Source organism: Oncorhynchus mykiss, chromosome 19, assembly GCF_013265735.2.
Source record: "Oncorhynchus mykiss isolate Arlee chromosome 19, USDA_OmykA_1.1, whole genome shotgun sequence".
NCBI classification, from domain to species: Eukaryota; Metazoa; Chordata; class Actinopteri; order Salmoniformes; family Salmonidae; genus Oncorhynchus; species Oncorhynchus mykiss.
This window is the reverse complement of record NC_048583.1, coordinates 28,578,392-28,603,360: the sequence shown is the minus strand read 5'-3', so window position 1 is coordinate 28,603,360 and position 24,969 is coordinate 28,578,392. Positions and strand designations below refer to the sequence as shown.

General features: G+C 43.1%; 1 protein-coding gene across 1 annotated transcript in view; it reads right to left on the bottom strand.

The window, feature by feature from the left end:
• The window catches only part of crip2 (cysteine-rich protein 2), a 55,838-nt gene extending 31,343 nt beyond the window's left edge, over window positions 1-24,495 (bottom strand). Inside the window, exon 1 of the mRNA XM_021573862.2 lies at window positions 24,333-24,495. Within this exon, the coding sequence (XP_021429537.1) occupies window positions 24,333-24,375 (43 nt within the window). The 5' untranslated portion in view covers window positions 24,376-24,495. The remainder of the gene's footprint in view (window positions 1-24,332) is intronic.
• Window positions 24,496-24,969: the final 474 nt, after the last annotated feature.

Below are 24,969 nucleotides of genomic sequence, written 5' to 3'. Positions count from 1 at the left end.
GCTTCTCTTTCACTCAAACAGTGTGAAGCTCTAAACAGCCATTGGCTAGTTCGTCTGTCTGTATTGAAGCGGGCGGGGTAATCGGTTGAGCTTGCTGCAGCGATTGGATTAGAACAAGCCACTCTTCCTCTGCTCTCACTTCCACAGACAGACACATGCATGGCTGTTTCACTCACTCACAGTCACTCATCTCAAGGCACAAGTCTGCCCTTCTCCAAACATTGTGTATGAATCAGAATCCGTAGCTAGTCATTGTTGTTCAATCTAGTTTGCTGTCAACTTTGCTGAGGCCATATGGCTGTTTTCGTGGTCTACCTGGTGTTGTTGAGTAGGCCTATCTTGTCCGTTTAAATATTCCATTGCTGACAACGTCTGTTGTTACGTCATGATCCAAGCCCTAGCTTGCTTGCTATTTTTATTTATTCTGGCCCAAGCATGTTTACCGAGTGACAGATCATTAGAAGATAAAATTACAAATGTATATAGTTTATTTTTTTAATTATTCTTTTTTTGGGGGGGGGGGGTTTTACCCCTTTTTTCTCCCCAATTTCGTAGTATCCAATTGTTAGTAGTTACTATCTTGTCTCATCGCTACAACTCCCGTACGGGCTCGGGAGAGACAAAGGTCGAAAGCCATGTGTCCTGCACACTTGAGAAATAGTCTTTACCGGCATTTAAAGCACACTTACGGGTTTTCTGATCATGAGTAAATCCGATTACAAGTATCAAGTGTGATAAAACGGATACGATTACGAATATGAGTATGCCGACATCGGTACACCCCTAGTGTCCTCTAATGCGATGCTGCAGCAGAGCGGGGACAGACAGAGAAGCAGCTAAAGGCTTCCGCATGCATCGCCTAGCCGAACCGAACGAGTGTGCTCGCATACTCCCTTTACAGATCTTCGCTTGAAAAATGAGAAAAAGCAGCAACAGTACTGTTTGTCCATCTTAAGATGCCGTAGCTTGTATACACTTCAAAATAGTCAGAATTCATTAATACAGCTAAAATTAATGACAGATTTCTTGAGTTTACATTTTTTGCAGAGGAGATCTTAGTCACGCAATTTTACATCTAACTAAAATGTTTGGTGCAGTATTTGAAAAAATGTGCATGAAAACGAGTCGTAGTTCGTTGAATGACAACAAATTAATGTGTGTTTAGTATGAGAGAGGGAGACAGAGTGTGTGAGGAAAGGAAGGAGAGTGTGTGTGTGTGTTTTAACTGAAGAGTAGAAGGTTTCATGCAGTGTTTTCCCTTACTGACACAATGACATGCAGATCATTATGCATGTACACTGCTCAAAAAAATAAAGGGAACACTTACTTAAACAACAAAATGTAACTCCAAGTCAATCACACTTCTGTGAAATCAAACTGTCCACATAGGAAGCAACACTGATTGACAATAAATTTCACATCCTGCTGTCCAAATGGAATAGACAACAGGTGGAAATTATAGGCAATTAGCAAGACATCCCCCAATAAAGGAGTGGTTCTGCAGGTGGGGACCACAGACCACTTCTCAGTTCCTATGCTTCCTGGCTGATGTTTTGGTCACTTTTGAATGCTGGCGGTGCTTTCACTCTAGTGGTAGCATGAGACGGAGTCTACAACCCACACAAGTGGCTCAGGGTAGTGCATCTCATCCAGGATGGCTCATCAATGCGAGCTGTGGCAAGAAGGTTTGCTGTGTCTGTCAGCGTAGTTTCCAGAGCATGGAGGCGCTACCAGGAGACAGGCCAGTACATCAGGAGACGTGGAGGAGGCCGTAGGAGGGCAACAACCCAGCAGCAGGACCGCTACCTCCGCCTTTGTGCAAGGAGGAGCAGGAGGAGCACTGCCAGAGCCCTGTAAAATGACCTCCAGCAGGCCACAAATGTGCATGTGTCTGCTCAAACGGTCAGAAACAGACTCCATGAGGGTGGTATGAGGGCCCGACGTCCACAGGTGGGGGTTGTGCTTACACCCCAACACCGTGCAGGACATTTGGCATTTGCCAGAGAACACCAAGATTGGCAAATTCGTCACTGGCGCCCTGTGCTCTTCACAGATGAAAGCAGGTTCACACTGAGCACATGTGACAGACGTGACAGAGTCTGGAGACGCCGTGGAGAACATTCTGCTGCCTGCAACATCCTCCAGCATGACAGGTTTGGCGGTGGGTCAGTCATGGTGTGGGGTGGCATTTCTTTGGGGGGCCGCACAGCCCTCCATGTGCTCGCCAGAGGTAGCCTGACTGCCATTAGGTACTGAGATGAGATCCTCAGACCCCTTGTGAGACCATATGCTGGTGCGGTTGGCCCTGGGTTCCTCCTGGGTTCCTCCTAATGCAAGACAATGCTAGACCTCATGTGGCTGGAGTGTGTCAGCAGTTCCTGCAAGAGGAAGGCATTGATGCTATGGACTGGCCCGCCCGTTCTCCAGGCCTGAATCCAATTGAGCACATCTGGGACATCATGTCTCGCTCCATCCACCAACGCCACGTTGCACCACAGACTGTCCAGGAGTTGGCGGATGCTTTAGTCCAGGTTTGGGAGGAGATCCCTCAGGAGACCATCCGCCACCTCATCAGGAGTATACCCAGGCGTTGTAGGGAGGTCATACAGGCACGCGGAGGCCACACACACTACTGAGCCTCAGTTTGACTTGTTTTAAGTAGTGTGGTATTCCACTTTAATTTTGAGTGTGACTCCAAATCCAGACCTCCATGGGTTGGTAAATTTTGATTTCCATTGATCATTTTTGTGTGATTTTGTTGTCAGCACATTCAACTATGTAAAGAAAAAAGTATTTAATACGAATATTTCATTCATTCAGATCTAGGATGTGTTATTTTAGTGTTCCCTTTATTAGTGTATATTCCTTCCTCCCATTCCTCCAGCCAAATCAAATTTGATTTGTCACATGTGCTGAATACAACAGGTTACCGGTTCACCTTACCGTGAAATGCTTACTTACAATCCCTTAGCCAACAATGCAGTTTAATTAAAATAGAGTTAAGAAAATATTTCCAAAATAAACTAAAGTAAACAAAAAATATATATACATTAAATTACACAAGAAAATAAGGGGGGGTCCATGCAAATAGTCCGGGTGGCCATTTGATTAACTGTTCAGCAGTCTTATGGTTTAGGGGTAAAAGCCTTTAAGGAGCCTTTTAGATCTAGACTTTGCGCTCCAGTACCGCTTGCCGTGCGGACAGTCTATGACTTGCATGACTGGAGTCTTTGACAATTTCTGACACAGCTTAGTATTTTGTCCTGGATGGCAGGAAGCATAGGCCCCAGTGATGTACTGAGCTGTACGCACTACCCTCTGTAGCGCCTTAGTCGGATGCCAAGCAGTTGCCATACCAGACGGTGATGCAACCGGTCTGGATGCTCACGATGGTGCATCTGTAAAACTTTTTGATGATCTCGGGACCCATGCCAAATCTTTTCAGTCTCCTGAGGGGAAAAAAAGGCATCTTTGGTATGTTTGGACCATGATAGTCTTTTGATGATGTGGACACCAAGAAACTTGAAACTCTCGATACGCTCCACTACAGCCTGTCAATGTGAATGGGGGTGTGCTCTTCCCTCCTTTTCCTGTAGTGCACAATCAGCTCCTTTGTCATACTCACGTTGAGGGAGAGGTTGTTGTCTCTGATCTCCTCCCTATAGGCTGTCACATAGTTGTCAGTGGTCAGGCCTACCACTGTTGTGTCGTCAGCAAACTTAATAATGGTGTTGTGGGTGAACAGGGAGTACAGGAGGGGATTAAGCATGCACCCCTGAGGGGCCCCGGTGTTGAGGATCAGCGTGGCAGATGTGTTGTTGCCTAACCTTACCACTTGGGGGCGGCTCGTCAGGAAGTCCAGGATTCAGTTGCTGAAGGAGGTGTTTAGTCCCAGGGTCCTTAGCTTAGTGATGAGCTTTGTGGGCACTATGGTGTTAAACTCTGAGCTGTAGTCAATGAACAACATTCTCACATAGGTGTACCTTTTGTCCAGGTGGGAAAGGTCAGTGTGGAGTGCGATTGAGATTGCATTATCCATGGATCTGTTGGGGCGGTATTCGAATTGGAGTGGGTCTAGGGTTTCCGGGATGATGGTGTTGATGTGAGCCATGACCAGGCTTTCAAAGCACTTCATGGCTACCGACGTGAGTAGCCATGGGTAGTCATTCGACGTGGGTAGTCATTCAGGCCGGTTACCTTCGCTTTCTTGGGCACAGGGACTATGGTGGTCTGCCTGAAACATGTAGGTATTACAGACTCGGTCAGGGACAGGTTGAAAATGTCAGTGATGACACTTGCCAGTTGGTCCGCGCATGCTCTGAGTACACCTTCCTGGTAATCCGTCTGGCCCTGCGGCCTTGTGAATGTTGACCTGTTTAAAGGTCTTGCTCACATCGGCTACAGGTAGGCCTTAGCAAATATGAGCAAATCAGCCATTCTATGCAGTATTCTATTGTACACTGAACAGTGTGACGTTAAATTCAATGCGTTGTATTGAGTAGAAGTGTGAATTTCAGTGACAGACATTTACATGAGCAGTACATTTAGAAAATGGGAACAAGTGTCCGGGGGACGGGGCGAACAGGACACCAGATCACAGATTTTTTCCCCACCGTGATACTTGACATGGTATTGTATTGTTAGTAAAATGTTGGTATCGTGACAACACTAATACAGACAGACGGGATGCCAGTATTTTAACTTATCCACTTTTCTCCAGGCTGCAGAGAGAACATTTACGTCAGCAAGCCCAATTCACAAGGTTGTTAAATTCAGGGAGGGACGCTGACAAGGATAAAGACAGACGGAGAGAGAGAGCGGGAGAGAGCGAGAGAGGAAACCTCGCCTTGACTGAGGCGACAGACGACCTCCAGAGCCAGGGAATTGAAGGGAAGTTGGGCTATAGTTTCACTGGTGTTGCATCAGCCAGCCTGAGGGAGCAGGAGCTGACCCAAACACATGTGTCCCAGAGGCTGTACCAATCACACCCCACAGAGGGACACATCTAATGCTGAATACCAAATTAACCCTTTACTCTCTAGCCACTTCTGTAGATCTGAGAAGATTAGAGGGGTGGAAGCCAACTGCTGTATATACCACATGTCCACCCAGCCAATCAGAAAGCATTAAATAAAGATAGACAGCTACAGTATCACCATAATGGCTGTGGTCCTAGGTTAGATTTGGAATTCAGATTTTAAAGAGCTGGATGCTGAAAATATGTTCTAATGTATGTGCAACAAGAAACCAAGTGTCTGAGAGTGACTTTGACCCTAGTGTTGAATGTAACTGCTACCTCACAAATCAAACCACATTCAAAGCCAGGGTCCGGTGAATGATGTTAGTGGATGTAGATGTAGAATGCCAACCTTTGCCATGGGATTGTGTGAATGTTGAATAGCCATTGTCTTAACCACAGCAAAGGCCATTTGGCCTTGGGGTGTTGTGTGTATTCAATTGAAAAAGAGCAGAATGGAGAGAGGATGCAGAGGGGGAACACAGGCTGAATGTTGTTCCTTCCTGTCTGCTGCTGGAGAGGGGAGGAGGTGGGAGGATGGTTGTTTGTTTTGCTGTATGTTTGTGCCCTTTGTCTCTGTCTCACACACAAACAAACTCTCTCTCTCTGTTATCACTGCCCCTATAGGCCCCTCAGGAGTCAGGTGCATGTTGGTTAATGGGACATGCCATTATCAAAGGAGCGTTGCAATAGTTACAACGGAGTAGACTACAAATGCCTGTGTGTACTCAGCTGGAGTGGATAGGGGAGAGGAGAAGGGATGGATGGGGGGATGGGACAGGAAAGGGAAATGGAGGAGAGAGGGGGGGGCTTACAGTGTTGAGGGGCTGAAGAACAGATGGGTCCACATGACAGCTGATGTAGAAATTAGTCCAACCAACCGTAATTTTGAAATATTTAACCTACAGTACACATGTAAATACTTTACATGCAATGAAAAACACAATTTATATACTGTATTCAGGGTTGGGGTCAATTCCAATTCAATTGCTTTTTAATGAGGAAAATTTGAATTGAAATAGAAATGTCAGTTTACTTCTGGAATTGACTGAATTTAAATAGATTTTACCCCAAATCTGACTATTACAAGTATATTGAAGTCTATGTTATAGAGGTTAATAACTTTTGACAGGAATATTAGTAAGACCCTATAAAATCCACGTTGTGGAGAACCCGAACAAAGTCACGGAATCCAGACATTAAAACGGAATTTAACAATATTCAAAAATGTATTGAACTTAGTTGATGTCCTAAGTGTATTGAAAGTATTAGAAAACGCATTAATTTGCTCGAGTTAATCATAAAACATGAACAATATGCTTCAGTGATTCATGTTTTCTGCAAACTTCCAGAAACGGCACAGGAATGCACCTGTCTCTGTGTGTTGTATGTGATGCAGGCGCATGTCTACACTTTGTACAGCAGTTAGCGATGATGCTAATGACAACCTTCTGCTAGCAGAGATGGAAAAGCTTTCCCAAAAACCTTCTCAATTAAATGTGAACTACAAAGTAACCTGTGTCTACCTGGCAGAATGATATCATGATTATATGCATCAATTCAGTGGCCATTTGCTTTGCAAACTATGCAATCACATGAGCGCCACAAAAACATCGCTAACCAAACAATGGTCTCTTGCTGGTGCGAACTTGGATTAAAGGGTAGCCTAACTACACCTCAAAAGCCACATTTCTTCTATTTTTCCCAGACCTCAAAAGTCTCCTGATGTGGTTTAAGCATTGTTGTGGACTTAGAACATGCTTTTATATTTAAAAAGTGTGATTTTGAGAGCGAAAACCATTATCATCATTTTGTTATCGGGAACCTGGAAAAATGAAACAGAGAAAACAGTATTTGAGAAAAAACTAAATGGAATCAGGCAAACCATGTAAAGGGCCCTATGTTAGGCTTTATCAATATAAGGCAGCTACTGTAGGCCTACATAAATGACACCTAAATTGCAACACATACACACACATACATACACACACACTCATACAATCCTTCATAGATTGCTTCTATCTAACCAGTCGTTAAATGGTAAAAGTTGTGTGAGGTAAACGCTATCAGATATGTGAGGGCAGAAGTCATTATGTTGTCTTCCTTCTGAGTGGATTTCAGTACAATTTTACTCCAGTTATAGTATGATAAGAGGTCTATATACGAGGTAGCAACACTGTCCCACTGGACATTCCTTTCCGTTCCTGTGGCAGTACTGTTGCATGCTGGTAGTTGTGTCAGTGTTGTCCAAGGCGGAGTAGTCTAGTGATTATTTGTCTGTGATGACTTCTCAGACTTTGTTTAACAGCCACAGAGATGTGTGGGTGCAGCATGCGTATTGCATACACTAACGGTCAAAAGTTTTAGAACACCTACTCATTCAAGGGTGTTTCTTTATTTTGTACTATTTTCTACATTGTACAATAATAGTGAAGACATCAAAACTATGAAATAACACACATGGAATCATGTAGTAACCAAAAAAAGTGTTCAATCAAAATATATTTTATATTTGAGATTCTTCAAATAGCCACCCTTTGCCTTGATGACAGCTTTGCACACTCTTGGCATTCTCTCCACATGCATTTCAATTAACAGGTGTGCCTTCTTAAAAGTTCATTTGTGGAATTTCTTTCCTTCTTAATGCGTTTTTAGCTAATCAGTTGTGTTGTGACAAGGTATGGGGTGTATACAGAGGATAGGCCTATTTGGTAAAAGACCAAGTCCATATTATGGCAAGAACAGCTCAAATAAGCAAAGAGAAACGACAGCTTTAAAACTTTAAAACATTACTTTAAAACATGAAGGTCAGTCAATACAAAAAATGTCAAGAATTTTGAAAGTTTCTTCAAGTGCAGTCGCAAAAACCATCAAGCGCTATGATGAAACTGGCTCTCATGAGGACCGCCACTGGAAAGGAAGACCCAGAGTTACCTCTGCTGCAGATGAAAAGTTCATTAGAGTTACCAGCCTCAGAAATCGCAGCCCAAATAAATGCTTCACAAAGTTTAAGTAACAGACACATCTCAACATCAACTGATCAAAGGAGACTGCGTAAATCAGGCCTTCATGGTTGAATTGCTGCAGAAAAAAACACTACTAAAGGACACCAATAAAAATAAGAGACTTGCTTGGGCCAAGATACACGAGTAATGGACATTAGACCGGTGGAAATGTGTCCTTTGGCCTCGAGTCTAAATTTGAGATTTTTGGTTCCGACCGCCGTGTCTTTGTGAGACACGGATGATCTCTGCATGTGTATTTCCCAGCGTAAAGCATGGAGGAGGAGGTGTGATGTTGCTTTGCTGGTGACACTGTCTAATAAAAAAAAAAAATTCAAGGCACACTTAAACAGCATGGCTACCACACCCTTCTGCAGCGATACGCCATCCCATCTGGTTTGGGCTTAGTGGAACTATAATTTGTTTTTCAACAGGACAGGGCTATTTTACCAAAGAGGAGAGTGATGGAGTGCTCCATCAGATGACCTGGCCTCCACAATCCCCTGACCTTAACCAAATTGAGATGGTTTGGGATGAGTCGGACCGCAGAGTGAAGGAAAAGCAGCCAACAAGTGCTTGGTATATGTGGGAACTCCTTCAAGATGGTTGGAAAAGCATTTCAGGTGAAGCTGGTGGTGAGAATGCCAAGAGTTTGCAAAGCTGTCATCAAGGTAAAGGGTGGCCATTTGAAGAATCTTAAATATATTGTGATTTGAACACTGTTTTGGTTACTACATGATATGTGTTATTTAGTTTATTATTCTACAATGTAGAAAATAGTACAATAAAGAAAAACCATTGAATGTGTGTGTGCTGTGTTTGTGTGTGGGTCACGTGTGAGAGTTATGGTGTTTGGGTGCTTCTGGCTCGTTGTTGATAATTAAACTGCTGTAATTAAGCCGTTTGGGACACTTGCCCATTAGAAGCCTTCCCCCTGTAGACCTCCTTGCTAAATTACTAGTTCCCTCTTATAATTTCCCCACACCGCTAATGTCTGGCGTAATTACACTCCCTGTTTTCACAGACCATAAGCGCCTGGGCTTGCTCGCACGCACGCACACACAAAAACACAGACACAGAGACAGACAGAGACCCCACTATGGCTAGAGAACTTAACTGTCCAAAGAATAACGCTCACAGTAGACCTAATGGCTTCCCTGCCTAACATGATCCTAAGTAGCAGCACATCACATCATTTTGAACAAACAAAATACGTAACCGAATCACAGAGATGACTTTCTGCTAAACCTGTATCACTGATAGCAGCGTAGAAACAGCACTTCCCCTTTGAGATATAGTCTATCACATGGCTAATCTCATATCGGGCTTGGCATGTTTTCAGAAACAAATTTTCCTCAACGCTGATTCTATTAGATCCATCCTTATGACTCCCATGTTCCCTGGGAGAGAAGGTTGTGAATGATGTGTGTCTATGATAGAACAGTTCTGTGAACAGTTGCTGTGGCCTCACATGCATCTTACAGCCCCTTACAGTCAAGTTTTACCCACACTGTGAACATTGTCAACTGTAGGTTTGCTTTGTTACAAAAATGGCTCATCCAGACGTAGTCGTCCTGAGTCAAAAGGATGAGGTAACATAGGAGGGGTTAACACAAGCACACCTCCATCCTAGGGTTAAACCAGGCTGCCAACAGGGGGTTAAACACAACCACACCTCCATCCTAGGGTTAAACCAGGCTGCCAACAGGGGGTTAAACACAACCACACCTCCATCCCCTCCATCCTAGGGTTAAACCAGGTTGCCAACAGGGGGTTAACACAAGCACACCTCCATAACCTCCATCCTAGGGTTAAACCAGGCTACTAACAAAGGGTTAACACAAGCACACCTCCATCCTAGGGTTAAACCAGGTTGCCAACAGGGGGTTAACACAAGCACACCTCCATCCTAGGGTTAAACCAGGTTGCCAACAGAGCGTAAGGGATAGCGTCACAAAAGTTATTTCACATATTTCAGCCAGATAAAAGATAAGACCATATTTATTATACAGAGGAGATCAAAGGAACCACAGACTGAAGAGGAGAGCTTAGCTCACCACAGGAGCTCAAAGCACAGCTAAGCTGCTTATACAGGACAGGACAGGTACAGTATCAGGCATATCAATCGCTTTCTGACCTCTGTCTGCTTCTCAGCAGTAGAAGCAAAATATGTTTTGTTCAGCTGTCATCAGAACTCACACTGCCCACTGGCTATACCTACATGTAAAACATTACCATTGTTTTTAACAGGGTAGCTGTCTTTTAGGACTTGACACATCATCAACAGTGTTGACCTTGTTAACTACCACATCATGAGGGTGATGGGGATGACCTTTCATTAGTGGGTCAAGATGGGGTAAGTGCTACACTGCTAGCAATACAGAATGTCCGAAAGTCTGTGATTCAATTACGTGTTTTGTTTGTTCATAATTACGTGATGTGCTGCTACTACATAGGATCATATTCAGGTTGACACGGGAGTGAAAATTCATTCTTCCCGTCTTGTCCTGTCCAATTTTGTCCCTAAATATCCTGATCCTGCAACAGTTCTAGAACCCGGGAAGTTTCCTGTCCCATCCCAATAAAAATCACTCTGGTCCCGTGCTCATTTTTACGCACAGAAATCAATATGCTTGCCATCCGCAACATTTTAGAACAGTTGATGCATATATTATGATGACATTTTGTGACGTTTTTCGTTTTGATCCTCGGCAAGGGTTTTATTGGCTGTTCGTGCACACCAAAAAATGTCTTCAGGCAAGCCGAGATGTACGCCCCTTCGCCGGACACTAGTTAACAGTAGGGATTCCCACAAACACTGCTCCCAACATTTAATACGTTAGGCCACAAACAAAATTTAAGGAGCACCAGAAAGAAATTGATTTGTGATACAGTTTAGGCTTACATTAGGCCTATATGAATCCTACCTTTGAAGCACATCTCACGAGTAGCAGACTCTTTTCCTTTCTTCCTGTGCCAATCAAATTAGCCTAAACCTACTGTCAAGTTACATTACCAGGTTGTTAGCTAGCTAGGTGACATGACTGAACAACGTTGTTTGTTATCAAACCAAAAATTTGTGACACACGATTATTTTAAAATGGCCCGCGACATGGTTTGTGAAATTATATCAAAAGTGTGCGAATCCCGATAGAAAGTAAAAAAAGACATCTCTGGTAATATGGGTCATATTGTTTTTACCGCTTCCACTAGAGACGAGCCGTTTTCTTTGCTGTAAAGCTGTAAACATGTCCGTTGCGAAACGGTGCTCCATATTCCCTCTCTGACAAACAGAGGCTGCATGTCAGTCAACTTGCAAAGTCTACTCTGGGCCTGTGATCTTGGTTATAACAGGCGATGAAATGATACAATGTATCAACACGGCTTGCTTTGCCCTGTGCTGTTCCAATGTAACAAATGTACAACTCATGTACAACAGAAGACTCATCAGGGTCTGTCTGCATCCCTGTTCGCCATCCCTGCTAAATTCTATTTTTTTTTACACTGATGGGAGGAATAGATGTACATGAAGAGTGGACAGAGAGAAGCTGTGAGAGTGGGCTGGTAGGGGATGGGGCTGGCTGATTACAGATGCCACATGTGATGTGGGCATGGAAGTGAAGTAGATAGTGAAGTGGACCCATGCATACAAGAGACTAGTGGCTGTTGTTTCAATTCAACTGAATGTATAAACCAAACTGAGTATATCAACATTCTCTAACAGGCGCCAGCGGTTTCTTTCGATCTGTAGGGCTGAAAAATGTGGTAGTATCATATGAAACGGTACTACGGTATTCGAAGATGTTGGTATCATAAGTATCATGATGTTTTGGTACCGTGATATTACTGTGGTACCGTGCAACACTAGTCTGTACTGGTCAAGAGGAAAGCACCATTTTCATAGCCTCTCTGCCTTGCTTTGTTCACCTTTCGGGGCGGCAGGTAGCCTGGCGGGTAGGAGCGTTGGGCCAGTAACTGATAGGTTGCTGGATCGTATCCACGAGCTGACAATGTAAAAATCTGCCGTTCTGCCCATGAGCAAGGCAGTTAACCCGCTGTTCTCCAGGCGCCGATAATGTGGATGTCGATTAAGACAGCCCTCCGCTCCTCTTTGATTCCGAGGGGTTGGGTTAAATATGGAAGACACAGCCTCTCACCCTCAGCTCCAACTCATCTGCAACCACTAACCAGCCAGGACATTGTGTTCTGAACTGGAGAGTCTAGGCTACATGTAGGTCAACATAGCTCTCAGAGAAGTACTAGGCTGAAATGCCTCTAGTACAGGACTGTGTGACTTACTGCTAATGATTACTAATGATGTAGCATGTGTCCCAAATGGCACCCTGTTTCCTACATAGTGCACCACTTTTGATCAGGGCCCATAGGGCTCTGGATAATAGTAGTGTGCTATTTAGGGAATAGGGTGCCATTTGGGATGCCTATTGTACTGTATGCAGGTTACTTTGCACCTGTGGTCTGGCCGCTGTTTACTTGTGGAACCAAATGCTATTTGTAATTCACATCACCTTCACAGAGTCACAGAGCGAGCACAGTAAGTGCTTAAATAAAAGGGTCTCTCAGACGCGTTGAGTTCACTACACAAGTTGGTAGTGTTCAGCTGAATTGGCTAAGGAAGATAAAAGGGGTAGGGGGGTGTAAATGAATGATTTTCTGCACCTAGACCAAAACCAAATTAGAGCGGCTTCACTGCAGTCAGATTGGATGTCTTAATATAAAAAAATATACACTACCGTTCAAAAGTTTGGGTTCACTTAGAAAATGTCCTTGTTTTTGAAAGAAAAGCAATTTTTTTGGTCCATTAAAATAACATCAAATTGATCAGAAATACAGTGTAGACATTATTAATGGTGGAAACGGCAGATTTTGAATGGAATATCTACATAGGCGTACAGAGGCCCATTATCAGCAACCCTCACTCCTATGTACCAATGGTACGTTGTGTTAGCTAATTCAAATGTGTCATTATAAAAGGCTAATTGATCATTAGAGAATCCTTTTGCAATTATGTTAGCACAGCTGAAAACTGTTGTGCTGGTTAAAGAAGTGAAGAGGTGACTCTGGGATTTGATTTTACCTTAATTTAGGCAAGTCAGTTAAGAACAAATTCTTATTTTCAATGACGGCCTAGGAACAGTGGGTTAACTGCCTTGTTCAGGGGCAGAACGACAGATGTTTACCTTGTCAGCTCGGGGATTCGATCTTGTAACCTTGTGGCTACTAGTCCAATGCTCTAAATCACAAGGCTACCTGCCGCCGGGATGCTGGCCTTCTAGGCAGAGTTGCAAAGAAAAAGCCATATCTCAGACTGGCCAATAAAAAGAAAAGATAAAGATGGACAAAATAACACAGACACTGGACAGAGGAACTCTGCCTAGAAGGCCAGCATCCCGGAGTCGACTCTTCACAGCTGACGCTGAGACTAGAGGTTGACCGATTAATCGGAATGGCCAATTAATTAGGGCCGATTTCAAGTTTTCATAACAATCGGAAATCTGTATTTTTGGGCGACGATTTGCCGATTAAAAAAAAAAAAAATGTATACCTTTATTTAACTAGGCAAGTCAGTGAAGAACACATTCTTATTTTCAATGACGGCCTAGGAACGGTGGGTTAACTGCCTCGTTCAGGGGCAGAACGACAGATTTTCACCTTGTCAGCTCGGGGGATCCAAACTTGCAACCTTACAGTTAACTAGTCCAACGCAATAACGACCTGCCTCTCTCGTTGCACTCCACAAGGAGACTGACTGCCTGTTACGTGAATGCAGTAAGCCAAGGTAAGTTGCTAGCTAGCATTAAACTTATCTTATAAAAAACAATCAATCATAATCACTAGTTAACTACACATGGTTGATGATATTCCTAGATGTTATCTAGCGTGTCCTGCATTGCATATAATCTGACTGAGCCTACAAGCATACAAGTATCTAAGTATCTGACTGAACGGTGGTAGGCAGAAGCAGGCGCGTTAACATTCATTCAAACAGCACTTTCGTGCGTTTTGCCAGAGTGTCAAGCATTGCTTGAGTGTCAAGCATTGCGCTGTTTATGACTTTAAGCCTATCAACTCCCGAGATGAGGCTGGTGTAACCGAAGTGAAATGGCTAGCTAGTTGGCGCGCACTAATAGCGTTTCAAACTTCACTCGCTCTGAGCCTTGGGGTGGTTGTTTCCCTTACTCTGCATGGGTAATGCTGCTTCGATGGTGGCTGTTGTCGCTGTGTTGCTGGTTCGAGCCCAGGGAGGAGCAAGGAGAGGGACAGAAGCTATACTGTTACACTGGCAATACTAAAGTGCCAATAAGAACAGCCAATAGTCAAAGGTTAATGAAATACAAATGGTATGGAGGGAAATAGTCCTATAATTCCTATAATAACTACAACCTAAAACTTCTTACCTGGGAATATTGAAGACTCCTGTTAAAAGGAACCACCAGCTTTCATATGTTCTGAGCAAGGAACTGAAACGCTAGCTTTTTTACATAGCACATATTGCACTTTTACTTTCTTTGACAAAAAAATAGCTTTTCTTTCAAAAACAAGGACATTTCGAAGTAACCCCAAACTTTTAAACGGTAGTGTAGATATATAATAATAATAACAATAATTTAAAAAACAAATTAGGCCTAAACATCCGTTCTATTTAAGGATCATATCCTAAGGAACCATAGAGTTTAGAGAGTATCAGTGTGCACTGTAAAAGGTATTTATTCTATATTTTGGTTTTCTACTATGCATGTTAGTATCCCAAAGAGATTTCCCTTTGGAGATTAACGGAGTATAATCAAATTTTTCTGCTTGAGTCCCATGCACCCGTCTGTGACTGACACATTTTGATTATTAAGAACTGAGAAAGGCACCGACCGTCTGCTTTATTGAACCTTTATTTAACAAGGCAAGTCAGTTAAGAACAAATTCTTATTTACAATGACGGCCTACACCGACCAAACCAGGACAAATTGTGCTCCGCCCTATGGGACTCCCAATCACGGCCGGTTGTGATACAGCTTGGTTTTGAACCAGGGTGTCTGTAGTGACGCCTCTAGCACTGAGGTGCAGTGCCTTAGACCGCTGCGCCACTCGGGAGCCAACATTTTAAGGGCACAGCATAGTCCGTCCCAAATGGCACCCTATACAGTGCACTACTTCCCTATGTGCAGTGGTCAAAAGTAGTGCATACATAGGGAATTGGGTGCCATTGGGACGCAATAGTGTTATCTCTGTTAGAGGATCAAACTGTGACTGGAAGAGGCATACAGATAGACAACAGGGCCCTTCCTTGACCAGCTATAGTTTCACAGGGGCTCTGAGGGTTATTATGCAACCCAATGCCACATGAGGCACCGAATCAAGAAATTACATTACATAACGTAGCCTAGGCCTAATGTGGAGCATTCAGTCAGCCCCAGGGGCAGCCAAGTGGTAAACAGGGTACTCCACCATGAACAGGGAGAAAGAGCAGATTGTGTGTGTATGGTGTGTGTGTTTCAGTGTGTGTCTGTCAGTGTGTGTATGAGTGTGTAGCCTACGGTGTGGGAAATAGGGTATCCTTCTCTTCTGCCCTGAGAGCCTGCCTAAGAGGAGGACTAAGGTATTCTAGCAACCTGAAAGGACAAATGCATGTAGCTACTATACACAGAAAAAGACAGAAAGAGCCTTGTGTGAATAGAGGTGTTGCTACTCATTATAATGCAAGAGGCACTTTGAGACTCGCTTTAAATAAAGACCAAGCCATGTCAATCAACTCCCCTCCACTCGCCCCATCCCGCCTCGCTCCCCCTGCCCCCTCATTTAGATTCAGGAGAGGAATTTAAGGCCTGGGTTTAGAAAGAGAAAGAGTATGATTTTTTTTTTTAAAGAGAGGGATAAAGAGATGTAGAGGGATAGAGAGAGAGGCTCAAAGACCTCTCTGATGAGGATAGGCTACCCGTCCTGTTGGTGGATGACGCATAGAGCTGTGGGTTGGCAGCGCACTACATTGCAGCCTGCCATAAAAGAAGGGACAGTGTCTGACAGAACAACCAACCTGCACATGTCCTCTATGCCATTGCTTTTGTCCATTGTATGGATTTTTTTTTACCCTTGATTATTGTTGTTCCTGATTGTCCCATTGACAATCTTGATGATAATTATTTAAATTATGTTAATATTGTAAATGAATCACTTAAGGACAGAGACCCACAGGGAATTGTGTGTGTGGAATTATATGCTTTAGCAATATGCACATTGTTACGGGATGGAGAGAGAGAGATTTAACATAGAATAGAGTCATGGCAGCACAGCATCATTCACTTCCTAGTTTTTCACTTATCATGCTGTGCACAAGTGATGCTGCCTGCCATTATATTGGCCCACTTAGCCTATTTCAGGTCCACGTTTGGTTTACTGAGCCGTGCCACCATGCACGCACTCACAAACACACACACAATTCCCTGTGGGTCTCTGTCCTAGTCACGTCAATCAATAGTCCCTGTGCATTTCCAATACAGTTTTACATCGGTAGAGCTGCAGCAGTTGGAACACTAGAACTCTCTTCTGACAGATGTGCACCATGCACTCTGGGAGTTAAGAGTTCTCGGCAACGAGTGAAGAAGCAGTCATCCTGACCTAGGCTAACCCAAGGGACATTCTGCACTCTTTCTCTGCCTACACTTGGGCTAAGGTTTTATTATGGATGTATTTGGATTTCATTAAGTTAGCTTAAATTCGTGAGAATCCTAAATATAGGCTAAACAACACCCTACTTTATACTCTTGATTCTTTAATCTGGTACCGATTCTCTTCATGGGATAGAAACACTATGAATAAGTAGAGACACAAGCTAAGCAGAGATTTAACACCAAAAATACATTTGAAATAAGATGATTGTAAAGGCTTTAAAATGCCACTGACACAGTCAACATGTGTATTAAGTTACTGGCGACTAAATGTCACCATCTGCTAACAGCAGCCCAATAAAGAACAAATGGAAAATAATAAAACACTTCCTTTCGAAGCAAAAGTTTCCATTCCAGACAGTGGCTTACCACCAAGGGTTTAAAACGACAGTATATAGTATCAAGAAAGAGAGAGAATTTAAAAAAGAATGAAAGAAAGAAATAGGTATAGATAAAGTGCCCGCTGTTCCAATATTGGGCAATGCCAATTACTGGAGAACGAGGTTGGGCAAGGCAAGGCGGGTCCTTTTCTACAGATGGCAACGCCAAATATATACGGGCAAACATAGAATTCAATGTAGAAATGCTTGAGCTAAGATGATCCTTTTCCAAATGGATTTTATATTTTTCTTTGGCATAGCCATTCTCCATAGTAGGACGCAAGGTGCATAGTAGGCCTAATCGATAAAGCGCATGTCAACCACCATGCTGCTTGAATCCATGCAGCACATTCAGTAGCAGCAATCGCTTCCAGCTAAAGTGAGTCAGGTAAGGTGGTTAAAGAGAGTTGTCTAGGTGGTATTGTAACAAGGCAGCAAGTCCAGCTCGTTCTACACAGTTGCATTCTAGAATTCCTTTGTGAAGTCCACCTGATGTTCCAACTGCCTCGCCCAGACTAGACTGCATCACTTACTCACTTAAGTGATAATGCCAGAGAAGCTGGTGTTTGGAGGATATAGTGGCATGGGTGTTGTTAGGAGGATGCCACTATATCCTCCAAACACTGGCTTCGAGAGCATTATCATTTTTATACAATTGGTTACCAAAATATTTAAACAATGATTAAAATATTTTCATATTTTGATTAATTTATTCATACTATTTCATCCTTCCACAAAATACAGTCCCGACACAAATCTAGGGTTGCTACCCAAGCTGGCTGGTCGTTCGTTCTATCGGTTTGGTTGCCAGAGACGCGACCCAGATGTTCAGTCTTTTTGTTCTGTATCTATGGACGCGACCCAGTCGTTCATTCTAAATTGTCAATTGCCATACTGGCTGGCAATGTTCTTACGACTAACTTACAGTCATGTCAAAAAGTGCAGCCAGAATAACAGCAACGTAGCCACATTTGAATTTGTTAAAGCTGTTTTCTAGTGGCATTTATTTGGATACATCCATGACAATGAGCTAATGAGGTGCGATTTCACCTGGCATTGAGAATGTGCTCAGTCATCAGGACACTGTTGTTCAGGAGGTAGCCAACAACACAGCTAACACAATCACCTCAAACTGCAGCAAGAAAGACAACAAACTAGTTGTAATTAATTTCATTTTACCCTTTTTCAATTTACATTTCTTTGTACAGTGCCTTTGGAAAGTATTCACATCCCTTGATTTTTTCCACATTTTGTTATTTTACAGCCTTATTCTAAAATGGATTCAATCGTTTTTTCCCCTCATCAATCTATACACAATAGCCCATAATGACAAAGCAAAAATTGTTTTTTAGAAATTTTAGCAAATGTATTACAAATAAAAAACTGAAATATCACCATTACATAAGTATTCAGACCCTTTACTCAGTACTTTGTTAAAGCACCTTTGGCAGCAATTACAGCCTTGAGTCTTCTTTGGTATGACACTACAAGATTGGCACACCTGTATTTGAGTTTCTCCCATTCTTCTCTGCAGATCCTCCCAAGCTCTGTCAGGTTGGCTAGGGAGTGTTGCTGCACAACTATTTTCAGGTATCTCCAGGGATGTTCGATCGGGTTCAAGTTCGGCCTCTGGCTGGGCAACTCAAGGACATTCCGAAGCCACTCCTGCGTTGTCTTGGCAGTGTGCTTAGGGTTGTTGTCCTGTTGGAAGGTGAACCGTCGCCCCCAGTCTGAGGTCCCGAGTGCTCTGGAGCAAGTTCTAATCAAGGATCTCTGTCCTTTGCTCTGTTCATCTTTGCCTCGATCCTGACTAGTCTCCCAGTCCCTGCCACTGAAAAACATCCCCACAGCATAATGCTGCCACCACCTTGCTTCACCATGGAGATGGTGCTAGGTTTCCTCAAGACTTGACACTTGGCATTCAGGCCAAAGACTTCAATCTTGGTTTCATCAGACCAGAGAATCTTGTTTCTCATGGTCCCGAGACTATTTAGGTGCCTTTAAGCAAACTCCAAGCGGGTTGTCATGTGCCTTTTATTGAGGAGTGGCTTCCGTCTGGCCACTCTACCATAAACGCCTGATTGGTGGAGTGCTGCAGAGATGGTTATCCTTCTGGAAGGTTCTCCCATCTCCACAGAGGAACTCTAGAGCTCTGTCAGAGTGACCATCGGGTTGTTGGTCACCTCCCTGACCAAGGCCCTTCTGCCCTAGGAAGAGTCTTGGTGGTTCCACTGTGTTCTTGGGGACCTTCAATGTTACAGAAATGTTTTGGTACCCTTCCCCAGATCTGTACATCAACACAATCTGTGCCTCTCGGAGCTCTATGGACAATTCCTTCTACCTCATGGCTTGGTTTTTGCTCTGACATGCACTGTCAACTGTGGGACCTTATACAGACAGGTGTCATGTCCAATTAATTGAATTTACCACAGCTGGTCTCCAATCAAGTTGTAGAAACATCTCAAGGATGGATCAAAGGAAACAGGATGCACCTGAGCTCAAGTCTCATAGCAAAGGGTCTGAATACTTATGTAAATAAGGTATTTCTGTTTTTATAAATTTTCTAAAAACCTGTGTTCGCTTTGTCTTTATGGGTTATTGTGTGTTCATTACTATGGGACAGCTGGAGATCGAATTTGAATATTGAAACAATGTTGCAAATGTCAGAGACAGACTGCAAGGTTTATAAAAATCTCTGCTGTTGAAAACTAAATGTTAGTCTAAAAGAAAATTGAGATCATGTCTAGATGATTTTTAAAGTGGAGATCAAGTTTATAACTTGCCTGGCTGGGCTGATGAGACAGTGGATTGCACAGTTAGATGGAACAGAGTAAAGAGGCATTTTAATGTCATAGATTTATCCGGTGGTACCTTGTGGAATAGACACAGGCTGGAATGCAGTTTTAACCAATCAGCATTCAGGATTAGACCCACCCGTTGTATAATCTCCAATAATCACTTATGATGCAGACAAAACCACACAAGTCTCATCACTGACTGTTCTGACTAGCCACAGCGTCAACTATTCAATTTATAAATGTTGTTTTGCATCAGCAGTTAATTGACAGTCACTCAATTAGCCCATGTCAGCAAACATTTTTTTTTTTAAATAGGTAAGTTAGCTGGCTAGACTATCTAAACTTGTAATAATCATGGGCCAACATTTCTCTCCACCCTTTGGCAAAATTAGCAGAATTGCAGGGAATTAGATATATATATATTTTTTAAATTATCTCTGCCCCATGGCAAAATGTGTGGAATTGCAGCAAACTTGATTTGAAACTGCAACTGCAACATGTTCTCAAAATGAGTATAATTGCATGAAAAGATCTCTTCTTTCCGCTGTCAAAAAGGGGGCCACTAAAATGTTCTGCTCGCAAGGTGGGGGGCCGGCTGACTGCATGTGTGAGTATGGATATGGGTACACAGACCCGCAAGCCACTGCAGACCCTCATGGTGAGTTCAGATTTGTTGTGGCCCCCACCCCCATTGCCCATCCCTGCTATAGTTAGTTACTCACTCACTCACCCACTCTCCCATTCTGACTTCTGAAGCAAGGCTAGTCACTGACTGACTGCTGTCAGTTACAGCTACTGTATCCCCAGAATCAACTGTTGTGTTCACATATCCCCTACATGGGGTGGCAGGTAGCCTAGAGTGTTGGGTCAGTAACTGAAAGGTTGCTAGATCGAATCCCCGAGCTGACAAGGTAGAAATCTATTGTTTTCCCCCTGAACAAGGCAGTTAACCCATTGTTCCTATGCCGTCATTGTAAATAAGAATTTGTTCTTAACTGACTTGCCTAGTTAAATAAAGTTTAAATAAATAAAAAACATAAACTGTTCACATAGCCCCAACTTCAGCTGTTCACATAACCCCAGCATCAGCTGTTCACATAACCCCAGCATCAGCTGTTCACATAACCGCAGCATCAGCTGTTCACATAAACCCAGCACCAACCCCATTCTGCACTTCAGATAAACTTGCATGCTCCAGGTAGGAGGCAGCACTCCACCCAACTGTGATGTGAACACTTCACCCCACCACACGCAGTCCCAGTAAAAATAACTTCAATAGGCTGTTTCCCTTCCCCTGTGTGCTCGCATTGTGTGTGTCTGTCTGTTTCCCTGTTTGTGTGTGTTACATAAAAAAATTATAAATAAATGCGGAGCAATCAATTACTGCTAAGATTAGAAAATTGCCAGTATTAATGTATTACTTGGTGCTTATCTCAAATCTTATTTGCCTTCTGTACAGATGTAAGATGTTAATTTGATCACACTTTCACAGAAGACCTTCCTGCAATGCAGGACATTTAAAGTTTGTAGTGCAGTGGTCACCAACCTTTTCTAAGACAAAATCACTTTCTGAGTCAAAATGCAAGCTGAGATGTACTGCTCAGATTTTTTTAACATGACTTAGACAAATGTAAGCCTACGCAACATTAACCTACTAAAAACAGTACTGTATCAATGAGGTTTGTGCAGTAAGGCCAATATATTAGCACCTCATATTGGCTTTGCTTGAATTGCGCTGCCAATGCATTGTTGTTCAGAGCATTTTTTATTTTTTTATATGTAAACATTTGAGCTAGGTGATCACACCGGTAATATATCCGCTGTTGTATTACTTGTGAGGCACAGCTGAGTGAGCATACATTTAAATACTTTACTGGGCTGATGGTGCATTCATCTGATGTTCAGTCTCAGAGGAGGGAGGGAGAGAGCAGCAGACTGAGGGTCCGCCTCTCAACGTCCCTCGGTTCTCCCTTTCCTCCGCTGACCAAAAAGGGTCACCGTCTTCCAGCTGATGGCGAAACTCAAGTCGCACCGCATTATTCCTGTCTCATGCACAAATTCATGTTGTTACTCCTACGAACTATATTCCCCGATATTAATAAAGACCCAAGCCTCTAATGATAACAATGCAAGCCTATAGCTACACTTTCCTACTCATTCATTACTGCTGCAGTGTTGGAAGAACGCACATTTTAATAGCCTAGAAAAGTGTTGAATAAAAAATGTTGACAGTGTTGAGTAAGAACTTAAACATGAACTCAGTCATAAAAACAGCAGCACTTTGCTGTGTTCGTTGACAGTCTCTCTAGTCATGGGTTTTAAAAGGTTTGAAATATCACAGTATAAACTTTGCTGTAGCTTTCTTTTAAGCCTGGCACGCTACTGCAGACATGTTAATCTGAGCCATCTGATTGGCCAGCGGTAGGCCTATAGTGCACTTGATTTGCTCTCCGGGCCTGCTGGGAAGGCAGAGTTTGTACCCTCAGACACATGAAATGATTAAAAATGGGAAGACTTTGCCAATCTGGCGCGCAGGACAGCTGAATCGGATGCACCTACAGGCAACAGCACGAGACAAAAACAAAACAAAAAGGAAAGCAAGGCTTTATCATTGTTTTTTTTTACAGAAATGTTTGGCGATTGACTAAGAATGCCTTGGAAATTGACCAGTCAATCGGGAACGACCAGTTGGTGACCACTGTTCCAGTGCATTTGAGGTTTAAAAAAGGCTTCCCAAAAAATGTATCAGCCCTACAAAAATGACCGTTAATTACAATTCACATAATAATGAACATTTCCAGCAAACTGGCTCAAATGAAGATCCTACACCTGTATGCTTCTAGTTGTCTGACTTGAGGGAGTGTGGCTGGCACAATTACCGTATGGATGTAGACCGTCATGAAAATAAAATAACAGTCATAACCGTTTAAAAAAAACGTTTTTTGTTGTTGTTGTTGTTGTGAGGAACGCACAACTGACTGACGATGGGACGCCCGGGCGTTTGTGCTGTTGAGTCCATTTCTGAGGTAACATGGACTCTACAACGTGATGAAACTTTGTTGCACCTTGCTGAAACAAGAAAGGTGTTTTAGCAAACCAGTCTTTGCTTTCCTAGGAAATGCCTCCCTGCAGCAGCAGCACATACAGTCAGGCGCGGAAGAGAAGAGAAAATGTCTATAAAATATATATTTTTTTCTTTAAAATTGTTTTGGTTTAGTTATCCGAATGGTAATTGCGATAACCACGGTTATTTGGTAGACCAATAACTGTCATCCAAAATGCCATGCCCGTCACAGCCCTATTGGCCCATAGGATGAGGAGCAGCTGCCATGTGCACTGACGTTATTATATAACAGGCGTGTCCACTTAATTGATTTGGAACCCATGACCACTTCAAGCACTGTGCTAGATGGCGCGTGTGTGTGATGTAGTTAGAGATAGGATGTGAACTAGCCAGGAATAACTGTTTTTTCCATGATGACAGCAAAACACAAGCACACACACGGCGATCAGGTGATTGATTTAATCATGACAAACTTGTGTGTGTGTGTGTGTGTGTGTTTAAATCACAGTTCTACACTGCCAAAGTAGTTGTTTGATATCTTTGTGGTCCAGACTGGGCATATGGTTGACAGAACAGCAGGTTTGGTACATCTGAAACAGCTTGACCACCAAATTAGGCTACACTGCCTCCCTTCATATTGAGTATTTTCAGCATATGGCATTATCACACACTTGGCACTGAGTGAGTGAGCAAGGACACTGATTGAGCGGCAACCTCCAAAGCTGCCATAGGCGTATATATCCCAAGCACAACTAATGTACTACTGCTATGTCCTAGTTCTGTGTCAACTGAGCGATTCATCTAATATTTTAGGATAACAAAATAAAAAAACATTTTAATGCATACATACAAATGTCCCATATTTTGGCAAGGATGTTATTGTGAGATTGAATGGATGTTCTGACACTAACGTCCAATCCTCTACTATCATTCCAGTATTTACACTGCATAGGATTTGTCCACTAAACTGTTGTCAGGAACGTGCCAGGCTGAACACTAAAGGACCATGTAGGATTTAGAAAATCATCTATTGAGTATAGTACATTTACAAATCCAGTCATTTAACTTACTTGATATATTATCTAGCGTTAGTTATTTTTTGACAACAAAGCAGAGACTTACTACTACTTAGATAAGCTGGTCCTCCTTGATAATTAGTAATGATGACAGTAACGTTAGCTAGCTATTGTAAACAATGCCAAACTGTGCCAACTTGTAGGCCTAAACACAAATGTCGTGATTTTGGGTAAGGACATGTCCTACATAATAACGTGGCTAGCATAGCTGTGGCAGGTTACGGTCTTTGCATCCTTTCCCACGGGTGTCATTTCGCGAATAAATCTCAACGAACCATGTGCACAAACTAGAGTAGAGTCAGGAAATCCAAGTAACTTACCAAAATACACAGTCTTGTCACACTTGGGGCACTTTGAAGCCATGTTGCGATGATTTTATATCGACGAAAGATCATATGAAGTGGTGTTCACAAAGTGCCTCACTGAAGCTCGAGCGTCTCCTCACTGCGCCTCATTTGCATAAACCCCGCCTCTCGCGCCTCACTTCTTTGGTCCAGCGCGCGGTCAGTCACTGATCCGGCGGGAGTCGGTAGAGCACGGTGATGTCTACGGAGTGGGACGGGAGCGCTCAGCCACTGACTCAATCACCCACTTTCTCCTATCCTCCCCCCCCCTTTTTTTTCCAACTCGGCGAGTAGGCAGTGTTTGTTTGATTCACAATGCGCTCTTTCACTGAAGAGGAGTAGGAATTTCTACGGGCGTGCGTGATAATGGCAGACGTTGACATTTGAAATCAGTTATCTGGCTGATTGAATGGCCATGGAGAGAGATGGGGGCTAATATAGTATAATCATTTATTTCATGACGGTGCCTTGACATTTGACGGTTCAATGTAAACTCCACACTGAAAAACATGTTATAGGGAGAAGAGGGAAACACACACACACATTGTACACATGGGTCACATTCTGCAGGTCCCAGCCCAAGAACTGACACTCACACACACAAACACACATT